The 23,622-nt window shown below is 39.5% G+C and overlaps 1 protein-coding gene across 1 annotated transcript in view; it reads left to right on the top strand.

Moving 5' to 3' along the window:
• The first annotated feature begins 7,843 nt into the window (after positions 1-7,843).
• ank1b (ankyrin 1, erythrocytic b) overlaps positions 7,844-23,622 on the top strand; it is an 82,540-nt gene continuing 66,761 nt past the window's right edge. The window contains exon 1 of the mRNA XM_047161730.2: positions 7,844-8,184. Within this exon, the coding sequence (XP_047017686.1) occupies positions 8,059-8,184 (126 nt within the window). The 5' untranslated portion in view covers positions 7,844-8,058. The remainder of the gene's footprint in view (positions 8,185-23,622) is intronic.

Here is a 23,622-nt window from a genome sequence, read left to right as displayed (position 1 = left end):
GCACAAACAAAAATAAATCTTTTACAGCAACATTTACCGAGACATTTTGGTTTCACGTACGTTTACTCCTTATCACGAGTAAAATATTAACAGTGAATAAAAATCTAAATGATATCCGTTCAAAATTTCGCACCTGCCTTCTACTGTATATAGATAATGAATGTTGTATCGTATGTATATTAAATATATTATATTTCAGTGGAGCTGACTGTCGTACTACGTACTGAAGCTACTAAATTTTATCATCCAAATGTAATAGTCTTTCACAGTTATCGTTTCGTGTGTTACTCAACCCATGATGAAAGGCAAACGTATTTGTATTTTTCATACGGATTACCAAATGTACATGATTTCCGCCTTACTTCAAACATCATTCAAGTGCGTTTTGCACTGGGACTATGAAACTACTGTAGAAATCAGGTCATTGAAGTCCATCTAGCCAAATCATTTCCTGTAAATATTCCCCCAAAACTTCATATCATTTATTCGAAAGACACGATTAACATACGTAATCTCACTTCAGTGACGGTCAGTAGTCACATCCTGCTTTCTGGTTCAATTCAAGCTTTGAACTTTGGCTTAAGATGGAGCGTTATAACGAACTGTGCTAAATTATAACGTGCTTGTTTTCTCTAACTGGTTGCAAGTATGCAACGGTGACTTATTATATCCATATACGAGTGCATCGATCCAGTTTGAAACACTAGTGCCCACTCTTGCTGGTGATGTTTGTGAAAAACCTATTTTGTGCCAAGAAAAAAAATAAAACACGATCAATCTGTGCAGTTGCATATGCATCTTGCTTCAAAGATCTTAAACTGTTAAGAGTAGCACACATAATTTTAATCGTTATCTGTATCCATGTCTGTGTGGGTTGCTCCAGGTTCTCTGGTTTCCTCCCACTGTCCAAAAACATGCAGTTAGGTGAATTAAATGAGTTTGTGAATGCGTGTACACATGGTGCTATGCGATGGATTGGTGTCCCATCTGGGGTGAATTCTCCCAGTGTTGCAAGGACTGGCTCCAGGTCCACCTCAGCCCTGACTACGATAAAGCAGTTACTGAATACTGATTATGAAAACAGATTTCCTTGTGTTTCCAGTGCAAAACTAAACAAGCAAACACATGGTTGTTGATTGAGTATGCTTTTCTTAATGAGTGGTTTCATTTCACTTATGTGGAGGTGGCGATGATTGCTGCAACTGCACCAGTGCCTGCTCAACTGCAACAGTGGCGACAAAATGTAAGAATCGTATAGTCTTCTGTATATAAACTGTGTTTTATCAGTGTTATGTAAGTACACAAGCCTGGAAAACAAAAATAGATAACGATTGCCATTGGGATTCTTACAGGTTTTAGACTGGATTCATGCGCTGGATTTATCATTGGACTGTCTGTGATGGGCATCCTGATCGTCCTCGCTTTGGTTTGTCAATGCATAACGTGTGTTTTTGTTACGTGCAGAAAAGGTATGGAACTCACATCTCACTGTTGCTATATTGTGTTCTAAGATTAGAGAACAACGAGGAATTTATGAATCGCCTTTTAGGGATTAGTACACAATACGTACTCTGCCAAAAGTGTATGGACACCTCACCTTCACACCCATATGTGGGTCTTGCCCAAACGTTTGCCACAAAACTGTGACAGCACACCTTTATATAGAGTGTCTATGTGTGCTGTAGAATGACACTTTCCCCTCACTGAAACTAAAGGGCCCAGACCTGTTCCCAGCATGACAATGCACAAAGCGAGGACATGGTTGGTGTAGAAGAACTCAAGTGTCCTGCACAGAACCCTGAACTCAACCCCAGTGAACAGCTTTGGAATGAATTGGAACACCGACTGCACCCCAGGGCTTCTCACCTGACATCAATGCCTGACTTCAGTAATGCTTTTGTGGCTGAGCGGGCAAATCCCCACAGCCGCACTCTAACATCTAGTGGAAATCCTTCCCAGAATAAGTGCTATTATAATAAACTCCACTCAGAGGATATTATAAGAGCATATAAGGGAGTAAATCTGGAAGGGGGTGTTCAAAAGACACATATCGGTGTTAATGTAAGGTGTCCACATATTTTTAGCCATAGAGTGTTCCTTTTGAATTACTATAAGGGTAAGAAACCCAGCAATCCAGACTAGCACAACTTGAGTAGTTTAGTTTAGAGCAACAAGACATTACAGCCTAAAGTTTTGCATGTAAGGGTATTCATGTTGTATTTCTGATGCATCCCACAGCCTATAATCAGCATTCTATGAAAAGGTGTTAGTTTCAGTTTGACTTCTCAGAGTCTTTAAGAGAGCGGGATTTTCAAGAAGATAAAGCCGATTTGCATATTGTTTTCTGGCCTTAATTTCAACATGAAGTAACTCACACAATTACTCTTTTTGCATGTGCAACTTAATGCACGTTAATGGGAGGAAATAGGGCCCGGGGTGTGTTTGGTTTCACAGATATGTCTTAATATTACATTTACAAGTAACAAAAATGGTCAAAGAGCGTAACTTAAGACATTAATAGAAAAACAAAAATCAAAATGATATCAATGCACATGTGTGCATCTGTTTGTCTAAATGTGATATAAATATAATTATAACTTCTTCGCCAACCCTTTGCACTTCTCTTCTCAGTACGAACATTTTACTGACATTTTAAACCTTGACACATCCTTCCCGATACACTATATGGCCAAAAGTTTATGGACACTTGAACATCATACCCGTATGTGTATTTGAAAATTTTTTAGTTAGTTCTGGTCCACTAATTTGATTGGTCAAGTGGCGTTTCAAGAGTGCTTATATGTACTATATGTGTAAATACGTGTGGATCACTGTGTGGATCACTCCCCTTGTCTGTGTTCACCACATCAAATTCCACTTCCTTGTGTGAAACGGTTGTTTCGGTGGTGTTCGAGACATGACAAATACAACTTTTGGCTTAAGATATGAAAGATTGTCAGTTGAAGATAGGTTGGAAAGGTAGATGGGTCACTAGTTTTACCAGAAGCTCCTTTATCAGCAGTGTACAAATCAACGTGAGCTACGTAGCTAGCGAGCTAGAACGTGTGCTGTAAAGAGAATGTGGCTTCTTTGGGACCTATTTCCACTAGCGGAGCAAAAATAAGCAGAGCATTTGTCCATGTTTTGTCTCTCAATAGTAATTTCTTGTTTAAAAGCAATATTGTATTCGTAATCATGTAGTTAAACTGAATATTGCTGAATTGTGCCAACACTGTGATGGTCAAGTGTCCACATACTTTTGGCCATACAGTGTATTTCTGTTATACCATTATCGATGTATCGAGCGTTGCCTTCTACAGATCTGGAGGTGGAACCCCACCCCCCCACCCCCCCTTTAAGTTTTATCTACATGATGCAGGATATGCCCACATATCTTTTCTTTCATTTTTGTTTTTTAGCATTCTGGAATTCTATTCTGTAGATACAGTGTAAAACAGAGGAACATTTTTTCTTATTTTCATTCAAAAAATCACGGTGCATGCAAACGTTTGCACCAACATATATAAACATTGTTTCCTTTTATTGTTCATCGTCAAGAACGCACAGTTCCTGTTCATCAAAAGGAGGACAAAGAGCAGAAACGAGTGGTAGTACAGTCTCTTATTTCTACTACAGTCAATATGACGATAACACAAATTGTTCCTTAACACCTTATAAATTCGGTGCCCTTTCAGGCAGGTGAAGAGGAGTTATGGTACGCCACAGTGAAGTTTACCGGTGCAGCCAAAGACTCTGATCATGTGAAGAAGCTTGAAAGTGAATACGCCACAGTGGTCGTTAACACACCGGACCCCGACCCTACACTACTGGACCAAGATTTTGTAGTTGGGGAGTCCAGTGACATTTGTATTGAAGAATGAATCATATGCTTATCCAACCAGAAATCACTGTTTTGTAGCATGCTTTTTATATGTTGTCATCTTTTTAACTTTTTAGAGATTATGTATCTAACCTTACGTATAATCTTTTCTACTGCATGACAATAATGCAACAGTAACCATGACAATGATGTACCAGTATCTCTACATTTATTTCAAATGATATATACATATATTGCTTTTAGTATCAGAAAAGAAAAAATAAAATAAATGAACCAAAATGACACATTTTACACTGACCCTGTATTCAGACTAGCAATGGACTGGTTGTAGCAACCACCATTTTTATGAGTTGTGGGCATTCACTGTCTAGCGGTTTTATAGCTGTAATGAGAAGAAGGTAGTAGCTATATAGAGTCTAGCTTCAAAATCGAACTAGTAACTTAATATGTAAGTTTGGTGCGTGTCCTGTTTATTAACATGGGAGCGGTTGGGGTTAAAAAATGTACAGCAGCCAACCACTTGAGGGTCTGAGAAACATTTTAGCTTCAACTTTACACCAGTCACGACGTCCACCCACATATACACACCAATCAGGCATAATTCTATCACCGATCAGCCATAATCCTAATATTGTGTAGGTCACACCTGTGACACCAAAACAGCTCTGACCCGTCGAGGCATGGACCCCACAAGACCTCTGAAGGTTTGCTGTGGTATCTGGCGCCAAGGCGTTAGCACTCTTACTCGCGTGCTCGCAGCCCCATACGTAGCAAGCTGCAATGCAGTTTCTGTGGGATCGGACCAGACGGGCTTGCTTTCACTCCCCATGTGCGTCAGTGAGCCTTGGGAGCCCATGATCCTGTCACTGGTTCACCGGTTGTCCTTCCTTGGACCAGTTTTAGTAGGTACTAACCACTGCATACTGGGTACACCCCACAAAGACCTGCCATTGTGGACATGCTCTGATACAGTCGTCTAGCCACCACAATGTGGCCCTTGTCTAAGTCACTCAGATCCTTTCGCTTGCCCTTTCGTTTTCCTGCTTCCAACGCATCAACTTTGAGACCTGACTATTCACTTGCTGCTTAATAAATATATCCCACGCCTTGACAGATGCCGATGAAACAAGATGATCATTGTTATTCATGTCACCTGTCAGTGGGGAAGAAAGCGCCCTTAAACACACGGTCTGAAAGTGCCCACCAGGTGGAGTTATTCTCTCATCCTAACAACTCAGCTGTGTGTATACTGTATATGTATCTGTATAACTGTTTTTTAAAATATTTTTTGTGAATGAAAAATAAAAAATAGCTGGAATGGTTATGCACAAAGACGATGTAGGTTAAAGATGCAATATGTATCCAAAGTTGAGCACCTTCTGTTCACATGAGTTCCCACTGATGATGTCAGAATTGCAGGAACAGGAAGTAGTTTAAAAAAAACAAAAAAAAAACAGAAACATAATAGTTATATTTGTTAACTATTCATAATACCATTTTCATGTTCATGTTAAAAGATATACACTCACTCAAAAGTCTGACCTTTGTGACTTCACCGTGGCATGGTTGTTGGTGCCAGATGGGCTGGTTTTGCGTATATCCGAAACTGCTGATCTCCTGGGATTTTCACACAGTCTCTAAAGTTTCCACAGAATGGTTGAGTGAGCGACAGTTCTGTGGGTGGAAACGCCTTGTTGATAAAAGGGGTCAGAGCAAAATGGGTAGATTGGATCAATCTGCCAGGAAGGATATACAGTAGTAACTCAAATAATCACTCTTTACAACCGTGTTGAGCAGAAAAGCATCTCAGCATTAACAAAACATTGAACGTTGAGGTGGATGAGCTACAACAGCAGAAGACCACATTGGGTTCCACTCCTATCAGCTAAGAACAGGAATCTGAGGCTATAGTGGGCACCCGGTAGACTCACCCAAACTGAGCAGATGAAGATTAGGAAGAAAAAAAAATCACCTGGTCTTTTTCCCATCTTCAACTGTGTTTCAGCCTGCAGACCCTCTGCTAACAGGATTTTTTTTTTTCCCGCACTATTCTGTGTGAACTCTAGAGACTGTTGTGTGTGAAAATCCCTGGAGATCAGCAGTTTCTGAAATACTCAAACCAGCCCATCTGGTAGCATGCCATAGTTGAAGTCACAGAGGTCACATTTTTCCCCGTTCTGATCTTCGATGTGAACAATAACTGATGCTCTTGACCTGTCAATCATGTGTGCTGCTGCAACATGATTGGCTGGCTGGTTAACTGCATAAATGCACAAACAGGTGTACAGGATTTCCTATTAAAGTGGACGGTGAGTGTATATCAAATTAAATCACGAGTGAAGTCGGTTGTAACACCTGCGCCTTGAGCGTCATCTTTGTGCCACGACGTTTTCCAGGAAGGAAACGATTTGTCAAGTGAGTGGAATCTTTTATTATTTATTCATTCATTTACTTCTGTTACTTTTGTTACTCAGCTGACACCCCCTTGTAGCTCGTAACTTCAAACATCGGTATGAGCGCGGTTTCGTTAAGAAGAGAACGGTTTATTGTGAACATTACCGATCGACTCTGTGTCATCGAGGCTCAATGCCCTCACGACCACAAATAAAGATGATCTGTTGCAGGTCATGTGACCCCACAGATCTATCGCAGTGGGAAACACGTTTGCACTGCTGCGTCTCTTGAGCATGTTGCTGGAGATCCAGACTTAATAGCTTTAATTCCTCATCAGGTACATGTCCTTACAGTGCTATATTCAGCAGGCCTGTTATTAAGGCATTCGTTATGAGCTATAAACATTAGGGAGTAAGGGAAATGATAAAAACGGGGACGGTTATTGCTTCTGAGCCCTTTCTTTTGAAGCTGGCGTGTGTGGAATTGAGATGGGAAAATTGATCCTGTAGGCATTTCTTCGTGTTGCTTGGCCTCCATTTCACTGCGTGGTGTCAGTGGGCCATTTTTGAATTTCAGGCTGTGGGGTGTTAGGCTGAGGATTTGCTGGAAACGTGAATAAAGCTGGTGATATCAGCGTATCCCCCCTCCGCAAGATTATTATTTATCACACTGTACGAGATGATATGTCAGAATACAGTCCTGGCCGAATTCTAAAGCACTCTGTGTGATAACATGTTCTCCATGTCAGATTATATGATGAAGATCCCATAATGATAGATCTGTAATAAAGAAAATGACTACGTTTTGATTAGGTCATCAATCAGATTGATCCAGGCTTGTGCAGAAATCGGGCTCGCGTACACACAAACATTCCTCAAAGTGAGCTGAAGGGAATAAAGATATTTCTTCTGTCCATTAGCATGTTTCATTTTACGTTTCCTCATTTCACCACCACTACTGTACCTGTAGCTGTCCCATGAGTTTTGCATCATCCTAAGCCATCCTCATAGTGGTGGCTTTTACATGAGCATCGTAGCACTGCTCAAACTCTGAGATTTGAATTAAAAATGTCTTCCACTGCCAGAATTTTGTTGTCGCTGTTGGGGCACTAAATCGGCCACCGTTGAACATGTCGTGTTATGCATTACGCTAAGACCGCTAATCTCAACTCACGACCAAAGAAATCTTTTATTATGTTTTTTAAACATGTCTTTTTAATATTAAGTCGGTGTCAGACTGTACACCGTACAGTGTAAAGCCAATTTAAGGCTGGAATGTAAAGGGTTGCAGTATAAAAATGGACATTTAAAATGCATCTTGTTGCTAATCATAGGAAAGCTGTGAAATAAAAATAAGCTGAATAGATCTGGGTGCACATCAAGTGCATACAGTGTGTATGTATTCTGGAGCTGTGCATGAAGGAATGCTGACAAATGGAAGGAATGAGGGATAGAGCGAGAGCGAGAGAGACTGAGAGAGAGCGCTGCTGCAGTATTCATCCTCACAGTGTTGAGCCTGAGACTGCGTGACTGACTGGTGTGTGCTGATCAAGAGAAAGGGAGAGAGAGAGAGAGAGAGAGAGAGAGAGGAGGGGGAGGGGAAGGCTCCTGTGCGGATGAGAGGCAAGAATCGGCAGCAACGGCAGCATCAGCAGCAGCTCTTTTTTTTGCGGTGTGCTGCCTGGGACCAGCTACCTCGCACGGCGCTCCCTCCCAGGGGCTTAGCGCCGCCACCACCCCCGCACTGGCACCTGCAGGAACTGGTGCAGGCACTGGCCCAAGGACTGGCACGAGGACACTGAGGCATACGGGCACAGCGGCACCATGGCGCAAGCCGCCAAGCAACTCCGCAAAAACAAGGACCTAGCCGAGGCTGCGGCCCAGGAGCTGAGGGAGAAAGAGGAGGAGAAGATCAAGAAGAGGAACCGCTCGAAGGACCGCAGGCGCAAGGTAAAGAGCCTTCGGCTTTCTTCCATTATCTCTGCGAAATCTGAGGAGGCACCGCACAGACGCATTAACCAGACACACACAGACTGGTTTGCAGATCGTGCTGCAGCTGCATTAGTCCGAGATTCATTCAGCCAGGAGATGCAGGAGGAGATGCAGGAGGAGGAGGAGGAGGAGGAGGGGGGTCAGTGGGGACTTGGAGATCATTGGTTAAGTAAGCCCTCGGCTCTTCTGAGACTCGAGAGCATGCTTTATGCTTTTGAAGCTGATGTCATTTACATCCGAGGCTGCAGTGTGAGCAGCGCGACGTACACCTCTGTTCTGTTTGCATGCTTTATGTATTCAGCTGCTCTAAAGGCAACAGGGAACCTTTGACACGCTCTATTGTTTGGTTGATCCTCTTTTATCACGGTATATCTCAGCAATATCCACAAACTCTGCATATATATATATATATATATATATACATATATACATATATGTATGTGTGTGTATGTTTGTGCATGTGTGATTACTACCTAAACATCCACCTGCAGCTCTTTGTTTGCAGGTCCAATGTTAGAGTCTATGCACGATCCTTCAGAGACTTCTTTTGCTTCACCATCAATGCCTAAACAAAAGCAGAGCTGCTCAGTGTACATGCTTTTCAGATCTTCACTACCGAGATAAAGCCTGATGTTCTGGGTGCATGTGACTGACGGAAGTTGTCCACGGCGTCTGGTATGCTCCAACTGGATTGATCTGTCAGACTAGCATTTATCACGGCAGCACTCCACTATGCGAGCAGACAGAGCTCTGAGGGCGGGGTGTGTTAGGAATGTCACCGCTGTACTAATTAGCAGTCTCACACACATGCAGGCACTCAACACACAGGAAACGAAAGCAATTTAAAGCCATGGACTTTTTCATCGTTAGTCTGACACCAGTTATCAGAGTAGCCAGGCAAGACCTTGATTAATTGATTAGCCTATCTAACTATGCTAATGTTGTCATGGTGCGAGAACTTGCATGAGGTCCTTCGAATATTAACGCTCAACATTATGTGTTTCCATCCACTGTGATTATCCCACCACATACACAGTCACACACGCTGACACCATCTTAGAACAGCAATGGCTTGTGCTAAGCTTGTGAAAATCATAGAAATGCTTAGCAGAGCGTGAGGAGTGAGAGCGTAGGATCCAAGATGGCCGCTACTACAGTGTTGAGCTACGCAACAGTGTGTCATGCGGTGCTAGAATCCATATAAGCAAGTCTGTATGAGACACCGAACAACCGGGACACCGTTTGATGATTGAACAGTTTGCACGACGCGCAAAAGATTTCATCACAAGTGTAAAACTGAAGGAGCAAACTTCAGACACAAAACCTGTCTCAAGTCTACTCTACCTTTAACGTAAGCGGGAAAATCGTACGGTCTTTAAATGGAAGTTTGAGAAATGTATCTCTACCGTACAATTTACAAAACAATCGAATTTGAAAAACGAAACGTGGGGGTATTCTGCAATAGAGCAACAATCCAAAACATAAGGCAAAATCAACAATATAATGGTACAACTAAAGTACAAAACTGAATTCAAAAGCTGGTCAGAGTTACGTATATAAAAGATGCTGAAGCTGGTAAAAAAAAACGCAAAACCAGGATCAGCTTGTATAAATGAACTAGCAGGGCTAAGCCCCCTGTCTGTCAAATATAAAAAGACCGCAATATAACGTTTCATTGCTGGAATCCACCTAAGATCATTTGCAGTCAGAAATGTCCCAATGCAGATTATTGTGGACTTTTGTGGAAATGAGCTCAACAGCACCACCAGTGGTTGTAAGCAAAACACACTATACGATACTGTATGACGAAGCGAGGCTGGTGCTGATTTCTTTCTATCCCAAACTGTACATTCATGCAGCCTATCAATGATGGGTTGTGCCAGGTGATTACACAGAGTGACACACCCCCTAGATTTGATCTTTATTTGGGGTGATATATTTAATCTATAACAAGTTGTCAGCAGTGACTCAGATGGCGCATGTGAAATACAGTCAAGACTTTAATGAACATGAACGAGGTGGATTATTTACTCTGTTCTCTGTTCTTTTAGGTCAATTTTTTGAATGTCTGGATTTCAGTATAGTCAATAATACCGTATCAAGGCATCTTGCTGCACAGTATCATTTAGTCTGAAGTACTGTAAACATTTTCCCAGAATACCAGCTTGGCAACAATATCAAATTAGAAAACATCTTTAGTACTTAGTATTGTATTGTGCTGGTTCGAACACATTATTGTATTATAGAAACTACTGAAATTCTTTCAGTGTGGGTAAACATTTAAATATTTATATATTATATTTATATATTCATTCGTATCCAAACTTTTGACCAATTCTTAAAATAATAAAACAACTTCTGTGAAATCCAAACTAGAAATCCTAAATAAATATCTTGTTGACTTATTATATTTCTTTATCATCTTAATTTCATGCTAAGGGTGCGTTTAATTTTGTGCGCTAAGGATGAACTTTTGCACTCAACTATCTAACAGATTTCAGGCTGCCTTAATGAAATCATGGTGAACAGTTTGTTGAGTATGAACATGGACTCTGTTTGAGTTGAAGGTGATATGAAAATGCTTCTACAGGATTCTACAGAAATCCAGTAGGGGCATATATATTTTACTTTCCCTTTCTATTGCCTCAAACTCATGGCTTTTGCCTTTTGATCTTGAGATAATCATAAATAATAAATAGTGTCTCTTCCATAAATATCCATCCATCTTCTATACCGCTTACTCCTTCTTCAGGGTCACGGGGAAACCTGGAGCCTATCCCAGGGAGCATCGGGCACAAGGCAGGGTACACTCTGGATAGGGTGCCAATCCATCGCAGGGCACACAAACACAAACGAACCCCCATTACATTCAAAATGTCTGGGCTAGCTAAGATGTCAATTTTTGCCAGGGGAGGACTCTTTCCCATCATCTTCATGAAATCACTGTCTAGAATTTGATTTAGAAGGTGCATTTTCTTACACCTTTTAAAATGTGACAATATTTCATTTTTTTCCAAACAAAAGTCTGTGCTAAAATGATCTTTCAAGCACTAAACGTATCCCTGAAGGGCTTCGAAGCACTTTTTTAATCTTGAGTGAGATGCCTGGGGTAGCAGATGTCGGAGCAGCCAGGCGTGTCCTGTACAGGGGGAACAGAACCAGAGAAAAACGAATGCTCTGATAATTCTTTGATGTCTAGTTTTGTTTCTGGTTCTCAGGAAGTGCAGTGTGTATAATTAATAGACAGAATTTAAAAGTCGCAGATCTGAGACTTTATACTATACACCAGATTAAACAGAATTATATTAAATTAGTTTAAATTGTGTTATACCATAGCACCATTCTCCTATAACGTCACATCTTCGAGTGTTTTATTCCTAACTTTATTCAGAGCCTGATTTGATGTTTTATTGGTTGTATTATTATTATTATTATTATTATTATTATTATTATTATTATTTGTACAAAAATCAACCTTTTCTATCCTCTTTGGTTTCAATATTTTATCACCCAAGTGTTATTAACGCGCTATTAGATAGACTTGTAGTGTTTCTATCCTTGTAAAATAGGTTTAAGGGCATGTCAAAAGCAAATCTATGACATTTCGGTGAAAAACCTTGCTAGCTAAGCTAACTAAGCTTGATTTTACATCTCCAACACCTCTGAACCCAACCCAAGTCCCAAGCTGCCTAAGATGAGACCCTGAGTATGTGTCCTAGGTGAAGGATTCTGCTTTGAATTATGAACAAGGGTCAATATATATATTTTTATATACTTCTGACGTTCCTCATTCCAGCACGACAAATCCATACGACTCCCAAAAAATCCACCAACTTTAATTTTTTTTTTAAATAAAAATGAACTCTATCCAGGACTTGTGTTGTGTGTCTTTGATGGTTGTTTTATCCTTCGATAAATGTTAAATAAAGAAAACTTCACCACATCAATTATTATACTTTTTTCTTTAATAAATAACACTACTATTAGTGTTAGATTATGTGGCGTGACGTACATAACTCCTTGCGTAAGTTCTACTTATAGCTGTCCTATAAGTTACTTGTGCATAAGCTACAGTAGAAAGGATCATGTGTTAGAACCGGTGCATTAATATAAACCTGTGATTTGTAGCTCCACTGCTGTTATAGGAAATGAATCAACAACTTCTGGCTGATCAGAATCCAGAATTGAACACAGCCCACAGAATGCTGGAGTTTATTGAAGTTTGTTGCTAGCCAATTAGGTATGGTGAGGATTACAAAATGCGTACCTGTTAAGTCTGATGTTTTTCGGGTTGTTTTTTTTTAATACTAAAAAGTTTCACAAAATACTGGTGCATTGCAGATGGTTTTTACAGCAATACTGGGCTCAGTAACCTACACTATATAGCCAAAAGTATGTGCACACCTGACCATCACACCCATATGTGATGTTTGGCCTTCCTCAAATTGTTGCCACAAAGGTAGAAGCACACAATTCTATAGAATGTGTTTGTATGCCGGAGTATTAACATTTCCCTTCATTGAAACTACAGGGATTAGGCCAAACCTGTTCCTGTGTGACAATACCAGTGCCCATGAAGACATGGTTTAATAAGTTTGGTGCACAGTGGCCTGCACATAGGCCACATGACCTCAACCCCACTGAACACCATTGGTATGAACTGGAACACCTACTGTGTACCAGGCTTCCTCGCCTGACATCAGTGCTCGACCTCACTAATGCTTGTGTGGCTGAATGGGCACAAAGTTCCACAGCCATGCTCCAAAACCTAGTTGAAAGCCTTCCCAGAAGATTGGAGGTTATTATAACAGCAAGGATGGACTAAATCCAGAACGGGAGGTTTATAAAGCTCATGTTGGTGTGTTTGTCAGGTGTTGTTTGCACGGTCGGCTTCTGTGTCACCTGTTTCCTGCTTCACTCAGCTACTCTGTGAACTGAAAACCTTTGCATTCCTTTGTGATTGTGTTTTTACTAACAATGTGCACGTGTACATGCGTGTCCTTACAGCAGGTGTGCACTTAGCTTATCAATTGCCAGAAAAATGACTCATACAGGTCATACAGGTCTTTTTTATGCTTATTGTGCGTAGTATTTTGTTTCAATTGCAATGGATTAAGCAATGAACAGCAGGGCATCTGCAGGTATCAGCCCTTCAAATTGAATACTTTTTAATACCATATTCAAGACATTTCCAAAACATTTTAAGATCCGCACGTCACTTCAATCGTGCTACACGATACATCAGCTACAAAGGATTGTGTATATGCATACACATCCATTTCTGGGTTTAAGTATAGCAACTGTAGCAGGGTAAACTTCTATAGATGTAGATGAGAGACTGTAGTAAATATCCTTTTTGCGTTACCGTTTGCTCCAACAGTGAAAGAAATAATAATAATAATAATAATAATAAAAAAATCCAGTATTTCCTTTCCATGACTTTCCAAGAGCGGAAAATCAGGTGAAATGCTGTAAACCTCTGCCCACAGAAATGTTTCAGATTACGCTAACTTAAAACCCAGGCGAATTTGGTGCATGTTGCGTCTAAATTCATGTTCTAAGCGACTCAATCTCACAGCACAGACGGAGATGAATTGGTGTGGTAGCGCCATTTACTGTGAGCCGAGCCGCTCTAAAACACAGATGGGCCGCACACACACTCTGAGTGCAACCCAATGACACGGTTTTATCATTACAAAAAGCATGAACGAAAATAAAATCTTAATTTTTTTTAATGGTTTCTGCTTGGTTGCATTCTTAAGACCTTTGAAACATGGATTTACATTTATGGCATTTTTATACAACTGAGGGTTAAGGGCCCAACAGTGGTAGCTTGGCAGTGCTGGGGTTTGAACTCCTGCCCTTCTGATCAGTAACCCAGAGCCTTTAACCACTGAGCCACCACTGCCTCAATGTCTCTAATTCAAGACATTTGAAGACTTTTTAAGGACCCGCGGAAACCCTGGAACAAATGTCAAAAGCGTGAAACGACCCAATGAAGAAAGAGGGCAGTGAGAACAGCATTTTGTGTGTAGGTTGTATGAGCACTTGTTTTTAATGGCTGACCTTTTACAAGTAATTAAAAAATGTATCCTACTATTTTAGTAAGAATTTGACTATTTTCGATAGTTAAAAGCAAAACATAAAGACATCTCTATTTTTTGCTATTTCATTTCAAACCAAACCACACTTCAGTTAACAGCCATGTACAGTACAGGCTACATAATCAATTTCCAGCTTCAATGTAGCTGTTTAGGCTACACTGTTAACGATGAAAGTCGATCAAGTCAAGTCAAATCAAATCAAATCAACATGCATGCACAGTGTTTCTTATTCTTTTATAATACAAGAAGATGCCAAGGCTAATGATTTTTACATACACTGTAAAACCGGATAAGTTCATTTAACTAAAAAAAAAACCTAATTACCTCAAAATTTTTAAGTTGATAAATCAATTTCTTTAAGCCAAATTAATTTAAATATAACAAAAATTTTACTTAAACCTGTTCTATTTAAGTGTATTTGGCTTAAAGAAATTGATTTATCAACGTAAAAATTTTGAGGTAAATAGTTTCCTCAATTTTTTTTAGTTAAATCTATCCAGATTGGTGATAGTGTCATTTTACATGAACACTGTAAAATAAGTTCGTTTAACTCAAAAAAAATTTAGGAAACTAATTAACTCAGGTTTTTTTTTAAAGTTGATAAATCAATTTCTTTAAGCCAAATACACGTAAATAGAGTTAATTGAGTTAAATTTTTGTTATATTTAAGTGTATTCGGCTTAAAGAGATTGATTTATCAACTTAAAAATTTTGAGGTAATTAGTTTCCTCAGGTGTTTTGAGTTAAATGAACTTATCCGGTTTTACAGTGAAGTCACCTCACAGTAATTTCTGTTTTATGAAAACACAGAACAAAACAGCATTTGCATACAATTTACATATAAATGATGAATCAGTATTTGTATTTCAAAAGCAATTTTTTAAATCGATCTATTGAAAATAGTGTTCTGAATCACAGTGCGCAATATCAATGCAAAAACAACTGTGAAGGACAGATATTCAGTGGGTAATATACAATGTGTTGAGGTCAGAGACTGAGGTTAACCGAGTGCGCTAAAATGAATGTCGGCTGTGGTAACTTTATGGCATTACCACGCTGTTCATCGAGATCATTATTCTGTCAAGGTTTAAATGGAGGTGTGGATTTTCAGAAAGATAAAGAAATGCCGTGCAAGTTGCTTTTACATTTTTACTAACTACCGAAAATATTAACGATCAGCCAAGAGATATTTCTGACTCTGTATGACACACTGGTATCTATAAACAGGGACAAAAGGACATTGCAAAGCTAAAAGCAGCCATAGCTCTATCTTGAAACCAAACCAATTTATTTCTTTACACATAGCTTGGTAGCAACAGCATTAGACTCAGACAGGAAGAGTGGCCTAAAGTTTAAAGATGGAATTATAAATGATTCAGATTAGTAATGGGAAAGAGACTTTATTGGTCACATATACATTACAGTACAGCGAAATGCTTTTTTCTTCACATATCTCAGCATGTTAGAAGGGTGGAGTCAGCCATGATACAGTGCCCCTGGAGTAGAGAGGGGTAAGGGCCTTGCCCAAGGGCCCATCAGTGGTAGCTTAGCAGTGCTGGGGCTTGAACCCCTGACCTTCCAAGCAGTAACTCAGAGTCTTAACCACCAATCCACCACTGCCTTCTGGAAGTCCAGCTTTTTTCAGCGGGTCAGCTTGTTTGGCTCAGCTCACCCTCTATCGCCGACCCTTTTGGCTCCTGAACGACTTGTTGCCATTTTTTAAAACCATATATTTTTGCAACATTTTCTCATTTATCAAAAAGGGATAAATGGCTCATACATGTGAGTCGGCTCTCGAGGAGCCGACTCGTTTGCAAATGACACATCGCGAATTCAGATGAGAATATAATACGAATGTTATTTGTATTTCTAAAGGTATCATTCTGTTACTGAGTCAAACAATCATTGTGTCTGAAATCGCTCCCTCCCTCAATGTTTTCTATATAGTCTGTTCTACATCGAGCACTGTACAGGGAACACAAGTAACACTGGGCAGAATTCAGACAACACTTAATAGTGAGTGCTCCAGAAATGACATCATCAGTCACTAGATAAAAGTTAGAAATGACCTTGAACTTGGACAACACTACAAAGTGGCTGCACGCCAAATAGTGCACTATAGAGTGACTAGGGAATTAATTCAGACACAGCAAATGTCTTTTGAGGAGACTGTTTGGGGGTTTAGCAGTCTGTAGAATGGTAAACTGGTAGCTAAAAGCTTCCTTTCCACAAATATGACTACTAAACAAACCCCCACTAAGTTTAAGGGTAGTTTTAGATTTAGCATTAAAGATTAACACGGTTAACAGGGTTATAACTGTAGCGTAACAGGTAAACACGTTAATAAGTATAACCATATGGAATGACCTTTATAACACTCTTCCAGTCTCAGCATGTTCTCAGTGGTTTCAGAGATAGGATTTCCCTGATCTTCTTGTAAACCACACAGTTATTACACGGACACCCCTGCTTCACATTTATAAAGCATCTTCACAAGTATCGCAGCTTGCACTGTAGGCTGACTGGCATCACTAAATTGTTCATAGTGTGTGAATGTGTGTGCGATTGTGCCCTGCCATAGGCTGGCCTCCCAGGCACTTCGTGCCCAGAGTTCCCTAGGATAGACTCCAGGCTCCCCTATGACCCTGTATTGGATAAGCGGTACAGAAAATGGATGGAGGGATAGATGGATGGTGGCTCATTTGTTAAGGCTATGTATATTGATCAGAAGGTTGGGCGGTTCAAGCCTCAACACTGCCAAGCCGCTACTGCTAGGCCCCTGAGCAAGGCCCTTAACCATCTGTGCTCCAGTTCTGCTGTATCGTGGCTGACCCTGTACTCTAACAAGCTGGGATACGCCAAGAAAAGAATTTCACTGTACTATAATGTACATGTGACAAACAAGACTGTTATTCTTCTTGTGTCAAAGCAATGAAATAATTATTCATGGTTTGATCTTGCTTGTTAACAAAAAAACAATATAACAATACACAGTCAAAATGGAAATGTTGTACATGACTCTGAGTCTCGTGCTTCCCTTGAATTATTTTTGAGGGTATTGTAGAGCATCACTGTCTGCTGAAACCTCTCGGGTTCTGCCATCCTTGACTTGACGAAGCGGAGGCGAGCCAGCAGTAGGTGGGAAGACACAATAGACATCAACACTCCACTCAGAGACGCTTGCTCGCTTCCCAGCCACGTTGGCTCAATATCAAACACCTGTCAGCTCTCTGAAATAAATGTCAAGTGGACTGGCAGTGGGAGGTATAGTTAATTTACAGAATACTGCAATGAACCTCTTGGGACAAGAATAAAGTGCTTAAAGTGATTGGTCAGACTGCAAGGTCAGCAGCGATTTCTTTAAAAAATGGTTAACAAAAAACAACAAATGTATTCAGTTATTCGCTTACCCGAGTTGTAGTCAATGAGCCAAGATGTGTTTGATGTTGAAGGGCTGCTTCTTGAGTTGTGTACTGGAGTGTTATGGGGCGGCCATCTTGGACCAATTTTTCCTTAGTGATTTGATATTATTCCATCCCCCAGGCCCCGTCTCCTAAAGTCTGTAGCTGGAATTGGTCCTTTTTTCCCTTCCTGGTTCCCTGGAAGTACTTCTGGTACAGCAATAACACTGCTCAAGCTTATAATACCAGTACGAGTAGAGTTTAGGCAGCAAAAAGAAATGGTCTGTTATGTGAAAACAGCTAATCTGACAAACTCGCAGGCCAACCGGCAAAATTTCACCTCAAGTTAGTGTAGCTCTTTGTTCCTCCTAATCTGTCAGTAGCATCTAGCTCTGAAAGTGAGTACAGTGAGACAGCAACTTGTCCTTCATAATGCCATACCAAAATGAATATCTGCTGCAAAGTATTTAATACAAACAAAACAAATGAAATATCTCGAGCACTGCTATTTCCTAAAGCTTCCATAACATATCTCAGAGTGTTCTCAGGAAGCGCCAACATAAATCGTGACCATTTTTACTCTTTCACCTCAGATGAAGATCTGTAGCAGACAGTTCCCATCAGATTGGCTAGTTAAACGCAAAAGCACCTAAAGGTCTAAGAAGACCGGCAAAAAGCACAGTGTCATTGCTCGTTGAATGGAGCAGCTAGTATTCAAACACCACTGAAATTTTATGCACACGTAGATATAGACCATCGATCGTGTTATTCCGTGTGATTAGATGGAATAACGATGCACGTTTATACTGAAGGAATGTCACACTGCTGATTTCAGTTTTTACAGGTGTATATATAAACAAGAACTGATTTATTTATTTATTTATTTATTTATTTATATATTTATATACATGTTATGGGGGATAAGAAACACGACATGATTAATTACAGCACACTTTATCTTGCACCTATCGGGATTAATTGGAATGAGAAAGGCCCAAGGTTAGGCTTGTCTGTATTTTAAATGGTCTTCAGTTTTGATCATTTCTCACGGGTGGTAAGACAACTTTAAGCTTGAGGGGGTGAGAGGCTAAAATAAAAGCATTTTGAATCAAAGAATGAAAAGAGTCTAAGTGTGTTATACTGCCCTTGAGGTCTGTACATGCACTTGCCTTAGCTTTTTTTTCACTGTGTTTAACTTTGTGTTGAATATTTTCAGCATTATATCTGTTACAGATAAATAATAATAAAAAAAAATCAGAGTTACACTCAGTCCAGGCTTGGGATTTTTTTTAATGGTAATGTACCTTCCCACAAAATTCTCGAGGAGCATGTACATGGAAATACACAAAAATGAGCATATTACAATAATTCCCTGATAGGATTCTGACAGTCCATGTACAGGGAAATGTCTATAAACGTGTGTGTATGTACTCTTGTAGGCAAGGCAGTTGGTAGCAAGGTGTATGGAGCAGATCTACATTACTACTGAAGTCAACAAGATAAGCACAAAAATGTCCAAAAGAGGATATTATAGAATGTAGAGTAAAAAAAAAAAAAAAGGGACAGATTTTGATCTAGACATAGTACACCACCTCAAGTTTTAACTAGTTTAGCAAAATAAGAACCCATGATCTCATTATCAGTACTGAAGGCCACAGCAGAACAAGAACCCAGCAAATTCTATATCTACATACAGGAAGATCCCGCACTGGTGAAGAGTCTGGATATTTCTACATTTTGTGATATTGGGGCCAATCCATTAGAGGTATATAGTTAGAGAGATAGTTCAGCACTGTGTGTCCTCCTCTGAGCTGCTCTCGGTTTGAGAAGTCTGTATTACAAAGCAGACGGGGCCAGAACTATAATGATAATAATAATCTGGATATATAATACGTTCTTCCTTAAAGGTCACTTCCAGTGAATGATGTCAGCCTTGGGGGCAATATGATGATGTTGGACAGAATAACAAGAGCTAAGACACCACTGAAGAAGTAGAAATGACTATACACACATCCTAGAACTTCTGCAGATGTTAACCTTTAAATGAATTCAGTTCCAATTGTTTTTCAAACCGGTTGTAATCCCAATCCACGACTCGTGGCCTAATAAGCAAACCAAACGGAGACAGTGACGAGGAAAATTCACAAGGAACATCAGGTACAGACGCTGAGAGGAACTCTGAAAGAGGAAGTGTTATAACATATTAGAACAATTATTATGACCTGTGATTAATCTGAGGAAATTAATCAACACCTTCTGACCAATCAGAATCCAGAATTTAACAGCACTGTGGTATAAACTATAATAACACACTGCTATCAGGTTCACGATCATGTATTTCTCTCTGACATCAAGACGAGTTCCCACTAGGACGATTATGTACGTCAGGGCTGCGTGGTTTCTAGTTCTTGTTGGTCCTTATTGCTGTGTTGCTTATGTCCGTTTCCCTGCTGCATCTGAAGGAGCTTAGTCATGCCCTTGCTGGGTTGTAAAGGAGAACTTGAGGTGTGTTCATCCCACATCCTTAGCTCTACTGTGCTTATTCAGCAGTGCAGCAGTGATGCAGTGATATTGATGGATAAGGTCGAGTCTCGTCTTCCCTGGCCTGTGATGGAATTCTTAACCATCCTCGCTACACATTTCCCAGGACTCGTATTTATCATCTAGAATGTCCTGCAGAAGCAATAAAGATGTCCTAGAGCTTCATCCTGTCCTCCTAATCCTAGAATGTCATGTCTTGTTAAATAAATCCAGCTTTTTTTTATTGTATATAGGCTATTCAAATACTACAAATTTAGTGCAACAGACGCTATTAAAAACATTGTTATAGTTGTATTAGATTTCTTCAAATGAACCATTTAAGACTACAAGACCCTTTTTATTTATGTGTAGTAATGGAATGTAGAAGGTGCTGAGCCTTAGATAGCAAAGCGGCATACATGCTATCATTTTTTGCAGGAGCCTTGTAATTATAATATAATATATAACATTAATAATAATGTACTATAACTATGCGCCTAAGTTCTCCAGGCTCCCCTGTGACCCTGTGTAGGAAAATATAACTGGAAAAATAACAATGTGTTGAAAAGCATTCCTATTTATTATATTATCTAATATTTTAATTGATTAGTTTATTTTAATTTAACATTAATAAAAAAAGTATTATTATTATTATTTAACATTAAAAACTCTTTTCTCTAAAGTATGATGAAGCTATTAAAAATATTTCAGCCGTCTTTACTTCAATATTTTATAGAGAAGATGTTAGCATTTATTAAGTAAAGTTATGGATATTAGATTTTTTAGATGAACTATCTGCCATATTTTCTAGAATATCAGATGTTATGTTGTAATGTAGCAGGTGCTATATGCTGTCATATACTTCAGAGAAACCTCACTGTCCAAAAAGTATCAAATAATACGTAGTATTTTAGCTGCTTAATTTAGGAAGCACTCTGGATCAAGGCTCATGCTGAAGCCAGACAATCATGAAGCCTAAAGATGGCTGGCCTTTTATGTCACGAGGAGGCCTGCATCCAAGTTTCATTCTCATTTGCAGCATGTCTGGAAGGCTTAGTCTCATCCATGAGGCTTGGCTAGCGAGCTGAGTAGAAACACAACCTTCCTTCCTCAGATGAATCTGCTTCAGGAGAATTACAGGCTCAGGATTTCCACGAAAGCAAACATAGTTGGTGCAATATATCCCATTTCAGTCATCCACTGGGGAAACCTCTTCCCGGGAAACAACAGGCTTTCCAATATGGCTTTCTTTCATTATGAGAGAGGACTGCATGGGGGCTGCAAGTAATGGCTAATGGATGTAAAGTGAAGCTGCAGGAGAAAGCAACTTGTTTTTTCTTCCATCCCCAGTCTAAAACCGAGTTAGTGATGAAGTATTTATACGCGTGCAGTGTGGGTTTTCCAGTTCACTGCCTCAGTGCAGCACAGTGACATGTGCAGTGTTCGAGTCAAAGAGAAATACTCATTTGGTCTGTCTTTATGAACTGCAGGGACAGCACCTTTGTACTGAATGTGTTTGTATAGAAGGTTTCAATAGATAAAACATGTAGCATGTAATAAGCTTTATTTTTTACCTTTAAACCAGGGGTAGCACATTGGTACAGCGTGCTCCCTCATAGTTCCAGGGTTATACCACCTGAGTTCTGATTATTGTCTGTGTGAACTTTCACTTGTTCTTGTGTTCACACAGGTTTCCTTCATGTTCTCCGATTTTCTCAGACCTGCTAAAAACACCATTGTGCACTGGCTATTCTAAATTGCTCCTGGGTGTGAAGGTGTGTGCATAGTGCCCTGCAACGGACTGACGCCCTATCCCGGGTGTTTTCCCACCTCACACCAGATCAGGATAAAACATTTATTTATTTATTTATTTAAACAAACTGCCTCAGCAGCAACATGACAGTCCATATTTAATAACTGACACACCCTTGAATTTCTCCAACAAAATATTTAGAATATTTAGATATTATCAATAAGATCTATATCCAAAAAATTGTTAGCTAAAATGAACCAGCCATCTATCTAGCTAACAAGCTAACACTATGGTGTTTATGACTTCTGGAGCTAGCTTATTTCCTGGGCAATTTTTTTTTTTTTGATAACAAACTAGTTATCAAAAAAAATCTAGCTAACACTAAATATCTAACAAGGTAATGTTGTTAGTGACAAAATGCTAGGTAGCTCAGTAGCTTTTTGGTTTTACACTACTCCTAAAAACAAATAAACATGATAAATAGCAAGAAAGTGTCTAGCTAACACTAACTAGCTACCTAAAAAGCTAATGTTACTAATCAAAAGGATGTATGGTATAAGCTTAGGTAACTTTCTGAGCAGTTTTACAGTTTAACATCACTACTAAAATGAATAAACATGCTAATTACAAAGAATGTTTCTAGGAAACAATAATGATCCAACTATCTAACAAGCTAATGTCAACAATGAAATGTTCATGGTTAATATACCTTGAGGCTAGGCAGCGTTTTGAGCCGTTTTCTAGATTAACACCACTAACAATAAAGATAAGATTCTAGTCTTTTTACATGTCATCAAAATTAAAAATTTCCCATGCAGTCAAGATTAAAAACAACAATAACAACAACAATAACAACAAAAACAAAAATTGTTTGGGCAATATTTGGGCATAAAAATATTATAAATACACTATTAAATTGGTATTTTGCAATTAAGCTGCACAGATATGATGCATCTGCTAGAGGCATAGTTGCCAGGTCTGAGGAAACTCAAAAACAACACAAAAATATCTGAAACAAACCCAAAAGGTTTGGGAACTAGAACGCAGAGACAGAGTTTCTTCATCTTCTCAGCCTTTGCAATGGAAACAAGTTCATACTGCTGCGTGCGTTTCTGATTTGCTGTATCTGAAATACCCATTGGACTTCTGGAACCTTGTCCAAAACATCCCCAATTTGGCAACTGCATCCCAGGAGAGAGGGGAAATGTGAGTTATAGTTTGAAAAATACAGCAGTAAGAGTTCAAATAAGATTAACGTGATGTGAGTCATTCTATTGTGCTAGTTTTATCTCTGACGGGTATCATTGCACCGTTCTCAGTCTTTGACATGAGAGAGAAAGAGAAAGAAAGAGAGCGAGAGAGAGAGAGAGACAGAGAGAGAGAAGGGATTTGTCAAATGAAGGAATGTAATGGAAGCTTTTGTGACTCTACAAAGCCTTCTTTAATATTGAAACTGACAAAGATGGAATAGATAGAGGAGTGAAAAAATTACGCATTCATTTATGAGATGTGTGAGTGTGTGAGCTTATCCATTGGCTAACTACTGTGAGCTGTAAATGTGCTTGTAAATTTAATTATTCACTTAGTATTCCATGGGCGCACGGTGGCTTAGTGGTTA

This window comes from Ictalurus punctatus, chromosome 18 (genome assembly GCF_001660625.3).
Source record: "Ictalurus punctatus breed USDA103 chromosome 18, Coco_2.0, whole genome shotgun sequence".
In the NCBI taxonomy this organism is placed as follows: domain Eukaryota; kingdom Metazoa; phylum Chordata; class Actinopteri; order Siluriformes; family Ictaluridae; genus Ictalurus; species Ictalurus punctatus.
Note: the sequence above shows the minus strand (reverse complement) of the source record. Positions and strands in the feature narration are given on the sequence as shown.